Consider the following 12,545-nt stretch of genomic DNA (forward strand, 5'->3'; position numbering starts at 1 on the left):
AGGTCTGTGTATTGGCAAGAATCTGAAATACGTTACATATCATGATACAGGGGTTACGATTGAATATATTGTGATACCATGAGCAAGGTGGTATATTGGGATTTTTTAAAAATCTTATTTTAGGAGAATTGTCATAATATAAACTAAAGAAGACACCAGCATATACGTAAAATACGATAATAACGCGTTAAATTCATTTTAACGCCACTCATTTCTTTAACGCATTTTGCGATTTTTCGGTTGTGGCGGGCTCAGTTTTAAAGCTAGAAAGAAGATACTGGGAATCCATCGGTACCAACCATGTCCTAACTAGCTTGTCGTGAAGGAGGCTAAATAACGCTCCAAACTTGTGCTAAATTTTGGCGAGGAAAAACTGGTATGGCCTCTGACCTCAAGATATGTGAATGAAAATGGGTTCTATGGGTACCCACGAGTCTCCCCTTTACAGACATGCTCACTTTATGATAAGCACATGTAGTTTGTGGCAAGTCATAGTCAAGTCAGCACACTGACACACTGACAGCTGTTGTTGCCTGTTGGACTTGAGTTCACCATGTTATGATTTGAGCACATTTTTTTATGCTTAATGCAGTACCTACCAGTGCAGTGTTTTTGAGAATCAATATAGTGTCACAAAAGATATTGCGATACTCCATATTTTCAATATTTTCTTACACCCCTACTATTGATATCGGTATCCTCCTCAAAAATCCATTGGTCAGGCTATACTGCTCTAGACCCAAATATCTTTCACAGTATGGCAGCACACAACTCTATTTGTTTATATGACTGTTAAATTGAGATGAAAAGCAAATGTACAACACGTAATAAACATGGCATTAAGAATATTTCAGCTATTTCTTCTTGTTGTTTTGCGAAACACAACGGATCACTTTTTTTTAACAACAATTAGTGCGGCTTCAAATAGTCCATAAAACAGTCAATACTCCTCACAAAGGACATTGTTTTTGTGCATATAATAAAACATGATACACATTTTTTGGCAGTTACAAAACTTTATTTTTCTCACCCACAAGGCTGGACCTCAACTAACATGAAACACACTGTAGCTAACAACTGTTACATCTATATCGACTCAGCTATTGTACTGGTCCGAAGCCACATGTGGAAGTAAACCAAAGAGCCTCGGAAACCTCAAAGCAATATTTACACTGTCGTTAATTTCTTTTCGATCAAAACAAACTAGTAAAACTTTATACTAGATCATTTGGTCTTGCCTGGACGCTTGAATATGTCAATCCGTCGTCTTTTCACAAATTCCTCTCCTTGCTTGGCTGCTGGCTCATGTGAAGAACTAGATGAGGAGAGACTGAAATCTGTCATTGTCTCCACACATGAATGGTGTGCATGTGTGTGTGTGTGTTTGTCCCACTTGATGAATAGGGTTTCTATTCACATGCTCGTGGAACAAAGCTACTGCAGAGTTCAGGCTACTGCTGGATATCCTGTTGATATCACACAGGCCCATTCTTTGGACTGTGTATGTGAGTTAATACACATAGCGGCCGTTGTACATTGCTGCTGCATGGTTGTGGTTAATTACAGATTCCTTTTGTGTAGCTTACAGTGCTGTGTGTGTATGTGTGTGTGTGTGTTTTCTCCCTGTGAGCCTCATTCCAGTAGCATCCAAACCGCTGTCCTTCAAATGTCATTGTAAACTGCAGTGAGAGTATGTGACTGGCATATTTAAGGCTGACAGGATTCCCTTCACCAGTATTGAGCAAAGTAAACCCTCTTTAAGAAATATCTGTGTGACTTTCCAGATGTAGAAACTAAGAAGTAGACAGCTGTTTTGCCTCATGCTGTTTCCATACGTATTTTGCTTAGTTTATGTACTTGTTTTAAGCCCAACCATGACATTTTTCATGTGTGGCAGTCAGACGCTTTAGTATAGACAGCATGAAAATCCATGTGAGCAGAAGACCGGGGTTTTAAATCCTGTGTGAAACCAACAACGTGTAGTTGTCTTTGTGTTCACAAAGGTGAAGTTTCACGTCCACGTTTTATTTTAAGCCAAAACAAAGTTGTAGTTTTGTTGCCTAAACCTACAGAAGCCTTTTTGTCTGTGTTCAAAATGTAATGTTTCATGCAGTTTTAAAACGTGTTGCTTTTAAGTTTCGCTTTGACTTTTACAACGTAGTAGGCCCCTCATGACCCACATCTATGGTGCTTATAGCGACGGATAACAGTCGAATCGGGTGCTCTAATCAGCTTTATTTGGATGTAAAAAGTGGTTGCACCTGAAATGTGACCAACAAGTCAGTCTGTAAACTGTGACGGAGGCTTACAACAGACAGTTAGGGCATTAGTTTTAATGTTCGCCTTCATTCTCTCTTCCAAATAAGTCACAAGAGTTTGTTGTTGTCTGAGCGACTTCTTTTTAGCCTCATTCTCATTCAGTTTGTTTGTGTATTTGTGTGGGCTTTGTCAGGAGCTCAGGAGGGAGTGAAAGAGAGAGAAGAATGGGGGGAATTCTGTCGTACAAGTGTGAAAGAAGAGGGGAAGAGGACAGAGAGGCGAGTGTCAACAGGGCCACTTATTTTTAGCTGCCACTGTCCTCAGCTGTCCTTCCTGCCTGGACACGGACATGGAGACACACACACATTGGCACACTAAGGGGCAGTAACAGCGTAGCATCATGGATGCATCTTGCATGTAGGAACCTCCAACAATGTGGCTTTTTTTCCTATTCAGCTGCAAATCTGATATTGCATATTCAAGATATTTCAAATATTTTCCATCCAATGTTTGATTTTTATCACTTTAACAATAGACCTACGCAGCAATACCGATGATGGAATGCTGCAGCTGCAGCAGGGGACGTTTGGTGGTTTATTGTATGTATATGGGCTGTACAACTTAAAGGAATAGTTCTGGTGTTTTGAAGTGGGATTGTATGAGGTATTTGTCCGTAGTCAGTGTATTACCTACAGTAGATGACAAGTCGGCACGCCCACAGCTTGGAGAAGCACACAGGAGTTACCACACAGAAGGAAAGCAATGTACTACTGTGCTAAAATACTGCAAAATGTATTTTAGCCACCTAAAAGAAAGGCTCACCTACAAAATTCAATATCAGTTTAAGCGTACACTATATTTTGAATATTTTCCCCGCTTTACTTCGCCGTCAGACAGCCCTTTCCAAAGGGGAACTGAAGCCGTTGTATCCATCTATGCTCTCGCCAAAGCCACCAGACTCCATTGGAAAAAAAGAGTAATTTTACCTTGCAGGACACAGGAGTTGCCGGTCTACCGCTGCCTCGATCGGTTATTTTGTTTGTTCTATTGTGCTTTGGTGAATCCGAACCAACAAAAGTCTAAATATTGTAATGGGAAGTTTAGGAGTTTAGGAGGTTTTCCAAGACACTTTAAAACAGTTAAAAAAACAAAAAAGGTTTGTTTTTAGTGAAACCAGAATTTTTTTCCATTACAGAAACTGCATTTTAAAACCTTCAACACTCAGACTGGTGACTGCTGATTGACTGTGAGTAGGGAAATTGGTCTGTGATGAATTTCTTCCTGTATGACTTTCAAACGTCTGCGCAAAACAGTCCCTGATTCTCGTGCTGCACTCATGAATGCAGACAACAAGCTTAAGTGCTTTAGAGAAGTTTTTTTCCTTAAACAGCCAAAACTCATGCTGAACACAAAAAAAGATTGAAGCCCTGTCTGGTTTGATAGTCTGTGGTTTATCGCCTCTGCGGAAATGACACTGCTTCATAACTTTGTTCCTTCCGTTTTTTAAAAAAGTTTTCTTATCAGTTCGGAAAACATTGAAGGCGTTGAACAGTTGGTTTTCAAGAACAAAAGCTGAAACGTTACAAACCACTTCTGATTTTAAACTTTCCCCACTTCTGAAAATACTGTTACTTAATAACTGATTACTCGGGTTGTCAAAGATACGATTAATCTCGATTAACTATGGACAATCATGCGATTAACCGGGATCAAATATTTTAATCAATTGACACGACAGCCCTTATTGATAGGTGTCCTCATCAAAATCCACTCCAAAAAGGAGCTTGTTTTTACCTTTCCCTTGTCTTATCTAGCCAAAAATATCACTAAAGATTCTTTTCTTTTTCAACAGTTTGGACGAACTGATCCTTTAGCGCTTAAACACAAATGGCAGCAGTGGCAATCAAAATGAACATATCATATGATGCTCTACTTTGTCCTCCATATACTTGCGATGTTTCTTCTATCAACACGTTGGTGAAGTATCCTTTTAACCTGGGGCTTGAACTTGTGAATCACTGCAATGAAAAAGCCACAGAACCATAAATGGTAAGGCATCAGTACTGCTCGCTACATCTGTAAGCAGACAGTCTTTTACCCAGAAAAGCCTCTCTGGATAATGTACTTGTTGTGGCATGTAATTCTTTCTTTGTTTTGTAGTAATTCATTTGTGTTGGCGAGAACTTACGGAGTCGTATGGGCCAACAATGTGTTTCTGATTTAGAAACATAGTCTGAGTGAGCTGGGAGCCGTGCTTTGAGCTGATGTGTGTGTGTGTGTGTGTGTATATGTACAGATGTACATGGACATATGTGTGTTTGCATGTGTACGAGTGTGCGCCGCTGTTGCCAGCATCTATGGAGAACATAGCCATGGGGAGCGATATGACATGCATGATGTATCTGCATATACGAGCCAGAAAAACTTATTACGTTACCTCATCACATGGTTTGCCAAAATGTACAGTGAGACATCCTCCAAGGGCACGTAAGCTAAACACAAATGCATGCGTGTTTTTCATCACAGTTTTGACTGATGCAACCTGAACTCATTGTTTCCATAGTAGAATAAAGTCATACTTCACAGTCAACAGCGAAAGTACTTGTGGCATGTAGATACAACTTGGAGCTTTTAATGTTTGAAAATGTATTATTTCGTTAGCAATTAATGCGATCATGAAAGTTTTTATGGTTACTGCTGCTGAATTATTGCAGTGATCTGCAGGAAGGAAGGACAATCAGTCTTTTATTATATGCAATCAGAAAATAATCATTAGTTGCAGCCCTCAAATTTGAGCTTGATGGTAAATTAAATATTTTTATTTGATCAAGTTAAAAAATTACAGTTTATGGCTCTGAATTTTCAAAGTAAAAGTCTCAAATGTTTCTCTCCAAGTTATATGAGAGGCTTCTCTCTGGTCCTGTTATATGAAATTCTGAGGGGTGTTTTCCAGACATGTGTAATGAGTAATTTAAGTAACGTATTTGCAGAAGTTGGGAAAGTTTCAAATCAGAAGTGGTTTGTAACGTTTCAGCTTTTGTTCCCCAAAACCAACTGTGAAAACGCCTTCAATGTGTTCTGAACTGATTAAGAAATCGGGAAGGAATAAAGGTATTAGTCAATAGAAGCAGTTTTATTTCAGCAGAGACAATAAACCTGCTCACAGTCAATCAGCAGTCACCAGTCTGAGTGTTGAGGGTTTAAAATGCAGTTTCTGTAATGGCACAAGATTCTGGTTTCACTAAAACAAATATACAAACCTTTTATTATTTGTTTAAACTCCTAAACCTCCCATTACAATTCATTTATTCAGAAATTAGGGAATTAGCAGCTAATTTCACGTCTTCTAATTCAGGCCTTGGTGGCAATTGTGAAACTCATTGTTCCATTAGATATTAATGTTTAAGGTCTCTAGACATGGGTGTTACCGCAAGTGCAACATGCATGTTTCTGTGTCACATCAGACTCAATAAATCAGAATGCAACAACATGTTTTATGGCAGTGTTAACCAACTGGAAAAAAAACTCCACCAAAAGTTCATACTGACTCTCTATGACTTATCAATATTTTGAGAAATGTCCTCTGCCCTTCCTATGAGTGTATGCACAGCTATGCTGCGAGCTAAACACATTTCCAGTATAGAAGCAAAGAAAAGAAACTTCAGTGTTTTTTTTACTACAGTCGCTGCCACCATTTTGGACTTAAAACGCGTATTATATTCATAATATTTTATTGTTCAACACAGGTCATTTCGGTAGAATATGACAATAGAATCGAATTTTGTTTTGCTTTTGTACGGTACTTTTTAGGCGGACGTTTTACTGGTGTCCGATTGTTGCTTGGAAATAAACGGGGACACATTGAGAATGTTTACGTTTAAAACTGTGTAATGGTCTATATATTGTAGTTTTGTGACATCACAAAGTTACAGAAATCCTGACCGCTTGTTTCAAAGGCACAATTTCTGAATACGGGCTGTGTGTTTTTTTTTTAGCGTTTCGATACTTTCACAATATTTATATACTGTAGCACTTAAACCTGCCTTATAATAAAAAAGATAATATTGGACCTTTAATTCAACAGTTACTTAGAACGCTGCATTAGCAACACATTAGCTCCAGAAAGCTAATATAGTGGCGAGCTTGATTAGCAGCAAGCTGATCATAGAAAAACTAAATTCTACTAAATCACAAAAAAATAAAGAACAAAAGCAACAAGTGCACATGAGGAGTAGATAAAAGACGCCTAATAAAACTGTGGATGTATCAATGTCAGTTAAACTGTGCCAGTAGTGGTTGCTATAGGAACAAAACTGTTCAACTGAAACCTGCTGCTGTTGGCAGAACAACATGTATGAATCTGTAAAATGAAGTAGAAGTGGGTGACTGATACACGTCCAGCAGTGTAAGTCTATCTGAGGCTATGCCCTTCTGTTTTCCTACTTCTTGGTCTCCGTGGCTGGTTTTGATGTTTATGAAGGAGAGCACGTGGAGTGTGGCAGCAGCCAGAGTGGAGAAATTAACGACGACGGGCACGTTTCACTCACGAGGTGCTGAGAGGAACTGTCAGTGGCAGAATGGAGAGGGAGGCCAAAAATAAATAGAGCGCAGAGAAGCAAACGAAAGAGAGGAGGGCGGTGTAGAAAGAGATGTAGTTCTGTGTAGCTCAGTGGACACATAGCATCAGTCACACTGAGGCGACCAGAAAAATGTGTAATGGAAAATAACATCACATCTGAAACGTTGTTGTAATACAGTTTATACCTGTTGTCAGTGCAACCTCGTTTGCTAATATAACTATGTAAGGTGGCTGATTTTGATAATTAAAGTTATTATTAAATCACTTTACTGCTGCACCAGTGCTTTAAAACATGCAAAAAGCATGAAGCATACCTTCTATGTAGACTAATATTATTTTCCTGCAAAAAAAACAATCATATGTCACTCTGCAGAGCTTTCACTGGGTTGTTGAGTCACTGACTGCTAGTATCTCACAGATGACTTTGCCATGTGCTGACATTTCTGTCTTTAAAGCTGCTGTGTGTACATCCACAGCTGCAAAGAGTAGGTTATACTGTGCTTTTAAAAACGGAGACACCGTGCAGTCTTATACCTGAACACATGTTTATTTGCTCGACAGTGGGGAGCGACACCCAAATGTGCGAAGCTACTAATCGATTAGTTGTCAACTATTAAATTAATCGGAAACTGTTTTCATAATTGATTAATCAGTTTGAGTAATTAAAAAAAAAAAAAAAAAAAAAAAGAAATTCGCTGATTCCAGCTTCTTAAATGTGAATATTTTCTGGTTTCTTTTCTCCTCTATGACAGTAAACTAAATATCTTTGAGTTGTGGAGAAAACGAGACATTTGAGGACGTCATTTTGGGGTTTGGGAAACACTGATCAACATTTTTCACAATTCTTTTGACCAAACAACTAATCAATTAATCGAAAAAATAATCAACAGTGAAAATAATCATTAGTTGCAGCTTTAATTGCTATTTGACTGATTTCTATAGTTCAATATTCATGTCCACTACAGGCCACCGTACCTGTTTGAGATCAGGTTTTAACAAATGCAATCAATGAACAGGTGATTTTTGCCATATATATTATTAATTAATTAATTCATAGAGTTTTCATTTGATTGTTTGTGTCACAGCCTAAGACTACTATTATTGCTAGGGCTGCCACTTCATTTTGGTCTTAGTTTACTAAGATTTCTTTAGTCAATTAGTCATTTTTCTATGCTTTTTTCATGCTGAATGACTTATTCCCAAGATTCTTATGAGCACATCTCTGGTAAACACAAGATTTGAAGACATGCTTTTGTGTGGTTCTTCAGTCGAGGACAGCCCTGGCTGCTTGTTGCACGAATAGTGACACCATACATGGTATTGGGGGACTACTGGAAGAAGTAAAGTATTTCTTTTTCTATATTGGTTACTGGCACTAAACCGCAGTTTATCCTTCAAGGTCGGAGTGCGGTCTCAGTTTGGTCGTACTTTAGTTATTTTGACGCTACGGAGCCGCTGTGACTGTGTGTTTTTACTGGGTCTGTCCCAGGAGAGACGGTGGTGTTTGTGTGTTTCTGGCAGCTCATCCAGGAGCTCCTTGGTCTGTGTTTCATTTTGTCGACTGGCAGCAGATCTTTCCAAATGCTCTCACAGACACACACACAGATATCTGCATGGTGTGTTATTTACATGAACATGGTCAATTACACTCCGTCTGTCTTCTCTTTCTACACTCACTGTCCTTTCCCTGACTCCTATTTGAGACTCTTAATCTCTCTTCTTCTTTCCCTCTGCATCATTGTCTTCATTTTAAGCACAAGACTCCTCTGCAATACACATACACTGTCTGTGGAAAAGTGGGATATCCCTGCTAGGGACTTGCGGTTGACCACATCATACTGTTACTCATGTTTTTTTCTTTCTTCTTTGACCATGAAAGTAAAGGAATAATTTGCCAAAGCATCAATAGAGATGGTCATCATTTAAACAATCCTGTAACTCAGGATTGCAGTGTGTCGCTCCTCAATATACACAGTTTCTAAGGAAGATCAAAGTTTCACGCCGATCCTGTCCGGCAACAGGAAATATCGTTTGTGAAGGTGACCCTGCCTCGAGTTTAAACGGACGGGAAGCCAAACTCGCTGTGAGTGTCTGTCTCCTAGGAGCTCTTAGCGCCTCATGTATTATTTGAAAGGCATCCATCTGTCCGAGGCTTTTCACCGCCTCACTTGGCAAACGTGACTTCAGTTTAATGGAACTTTTTTGCACTTTCTCAGCACACTCACATGTGCAGACACATAAAAAACCTTCACACAAGTGTAGGAGCTGTCGACCTTCATCACTAACACCACTGGGGATCCACTCACAGTGTCCGCCTGTCTGCGTTTGGCCTCTTTCCACTCACTCTCACATTCAGTAACTGTATAATAATAATAAAAATAAGTCAAATCATGACTAAGAGAGTGATTGTCTGCCATGGGTGTATTGCATGTTGTTAGGCCTGGTCTGAAGTAAGAATGCAATGCGTAAAAACACTAAACCTGACCGTCTCTTTTCCTCTTTTCTCCGTTTTCTCAGGTCTGTCAACCGCCAAGAGGAAGTTTGCCGACTCTCTCAACGAGTTTAAATTCCAGTGTATCGGAGACGCAGAGACGGATGATGAGATATGCATAGGTGAGCCTGCTGATATGAAATCCAATATATTCCCTGTACCTGCAGAGGAAAAGCCTGTAAATAGACGGTACACGATGTGTTGTCATTTAGGAGTTGCTGAAATAGAACAGTCAGCACTGATCTAAAGGCTGGCTTGGTTTTTAATGCAATTACATAGGAAGCCGTAACAATCAGTCTCAAATTATACCGCTGACCTGAATCTATTCATTATTCTTTTCTTTTAAATATCAAAAAGGGATGCACTGATACCGATACCGGATAGGATATCAGGCCCATACTGACTCATATAGCTGTATCAGTATCGTTGGCAATGGGGCTGATCTATTCAATTCAGTTCCATGTTTATATACTATATACACATTATATACTGGAATTTGAATTCCTATTTAAGTTTTGACCATTTGTTGCTGCATTAAAAAGGTTCACACTTGATTGTAATTCCTGTTAATTTTGAAGATTTTTTTACCAAGTTGCTGGTATACGATTTATTATTTTAATAATAAATAACAATTCAGTAATTTATAAGCAATTTATATCTATGTATTTATTTGTTACATTTTGTTTTACAAAGTTAGGAAAGCAATATTTAAGTCCAGCCTGATGTTGCTTTACACATAAAAAAATGATTCCAGTCACTTCCACACAGTGAGGCATACAGGTTACTAATTAAACGCTGGTATCGGATCGGTTCTTGGTATCGGCCTCTACCCAAAGTCCAGGTATCGCTGTCGGTAACAAGACTGAAAAAGTCAAATCGGTGCATCCCTGGTATCAAAGCTTATTCTTTTACGAATGCTATCAAGTGGAATTCATTTGCAAATTGTGAAAATCATATGAAAAGGCATTTAACTAGTTTAACTGGCCAGCCATTCTGTGACCTTGGTGCCTAAAAAAGGCTATACAACTAAATACTGTGATCATATTTTATCTAAATAGTATTATTTTATTTCCATGTTGAAATCTTTAAAGCATAATATAATATAATTTAATATAATGTGAAGTATATCATTACATGAAAATTAATTTTCTCTGGATTTTTGGCACAATACAGAAGGTGAAGCCGGTCAAATTGCCCAATCCTCACTCTAATCCACTAATCCTCTCTGTTGTCATTATGTGATGTGCTAACAATCAATACGTTGATTTTTCCATTGGCATCAGGCACATCTGTTATGCAGATAACATGAGATCTACAGTCCAGTTTACAGTGTAGATTTCTGCTCGTTCGCCTCAATAAAAGCTTCATTTACATGACATTTAAAGTCACGATTACAATACGAATGTTGCCTTATTCCCTATAATAAAAACATGATAACGTATTCTAATGAAGTGACATGTTTCATAGCTCTTGCTTGCTGTACATATCCTGTTTTTTTTACTCCCCCATCTTCAACCAGTGTTATAAACGTCATGCTCTCCCATACATACATGAGAATGTTGTGTAAAAATGATTCCATGAACTCATCCAGGCCCTGCAGTGCTTTTTCTGTCGCTGTCCAAGCAGCCTGCTGTGAAACATGCAGCAGTCACCACCACACCCTCCCATGCTGCCTGACTCTGTCTGTGCAGGCTGCAGCTCCTCACTGGGCCGACCCACCCACTACTGTTGTTTAACTAACCCCAGCTATCTTTCCTGAACAGCTTGCTGCTCAACAGGGCTGCACCACACAGCACTGTTGTTTTTAGGATATTCATCGTCGTACTCGTGTCCAAACTTGTTTCTTCTCTCTGATGATACAGTGATGAGTTCACTCTAAATGGATTACAGCAAATCAATTAAAAAAAACGACTTTTATTAATAGTGATACAAAAGTTTCCTTACACAGCAATGGAAAAGTAGCCTACAAATAGTGGGAGTGGGAATCACCAGAGCCCCCACGGTATGATGTTATCATGATACTTAAGTCATGATACGATCTTATTGTGATTTTAAACACTTTGTGATATGCTGAGTATATGATATATTGCAATCTATTACCTTTTTTCAACTGCAAATACTGCAGTTTGTCCACATCAGTTTTATCTAATACAGTTTTTATTCTGTTCATCTCAGAGTTTTCATTCACATATCTTGAGGTCAGAGGTCAAGGGACCCCTTTGAAAAACAGTTTTTTCTTTCCAAAGTTTAGTGTAACTGTGGAGCGTTATTTAGTGTTCTTACCGACAAGCTAACATGATATGTTTGGTACCAATTCCTTAGGTTTTCGAGTTTTATATGATACCACTTCACTTTATCTTCACTCTAGACTGAGCCCGTTACAGCCTCTTGAAAGACCCGCCGTCGGGCCTGACATTAGATTGCTAAGAGGTTAATAGATTATATAATAAAAGTTCGATACTTGACATCTGTGTATCGATACAGTATTGCCACGCAATATATCACGATACTATGCTATATCGATTCCCCCCCTACCCCTAACAAACAGCCTCTGTTAGTTTTACTGGGTCTATATCTTGTTGTTGTTCTCTCAGTAACACATTTTTACTACTCCATGCGATTGATTAAGAATGTGTGATTGAGCTCACTGAAAGGTTTGACTGCATTTTATGAGCTTTATTAAAAGGATTGCACTGTTTTTTTAAATGCATTCCTCGCATAGTCTTGAAGTTCTGCTCCTTTTTATTTGATTCTAACTTCCAAGAACCAAAACCTTGAAGTCTGATGTTGAAAAGCAGAGCGAGTGTGTTGTGATGTTTAAGGAATAAACTTGGGCTCCACTGTCTGTGTGCATGCCACTACACATGCTGCACGTGCTCAGTGTGTGTGTGTGTGCTCTCAGCTGCGTCTAAGTGTGTGTGTGTTAAGTGTTGGACAGGGACGGAGGCAACTGAAGTGGAAACTCTGACCCAAAACAATGTAGCCGGTTTCTCGCTTGCCAGCGAGCGGGGAAATGAGAACTGAGCTGTGCTCGCTGTGAAAGCGCCCATAGAAACAACCCCATCTGAATTTCTGTTTCATTTCCAGTTAATTACTCTGATGTCTCACGAGTTTAGAAACATTTGTAAAAGGTCCAAAAGCAGAAACAAAGCTTCACCCTCCCCACCTCGTGCCAACTGTCTTTGCCTGTACTTGTGTATCTCTCATGATAGTTAT

General features: G+C 39.0%; 1 protein-coding gene across 2 annotated transcripts in view; it reads left to right on the forward strand.

Moving 5' to 3' along the window:
* Positions 1-12,545, forward strand: part of LOC141752270 (rho GTPase-activating protein 26-like) — a 107,553-nt gene that overhangs the window by 35,613 nt on the left and 59,395 nt on the right. For both annotated transcript variants that reach the window (XM_074610048.1, XM_074610047.1), the window contains exon 2: positions 9,356-9,451. In XM_074610048.1, the coding sequence (XP_074466149.1) occupies positions 9,356-9,451 (96 nt within the window). The remainder of the gene's footprint in view (positions 1-9,355; positions 9,452-12,545) is intronic.

This window comes from Sebastes fasciatus, chromosome 16 (assembly GCF_043250625.1).
Source record: "Sebastes fasciatus isolate fSebFas1 chromosome 16, fSebFas1.pri, whole genome shotgun sequence".
Classification (NCBI taxonomy): domain Eukaryota; kingdom Metazoa; phylum Chordata; class Actinopteri; order Perciformes; family Sebastidae; genus Sebastes; species Sebastes fasciatus.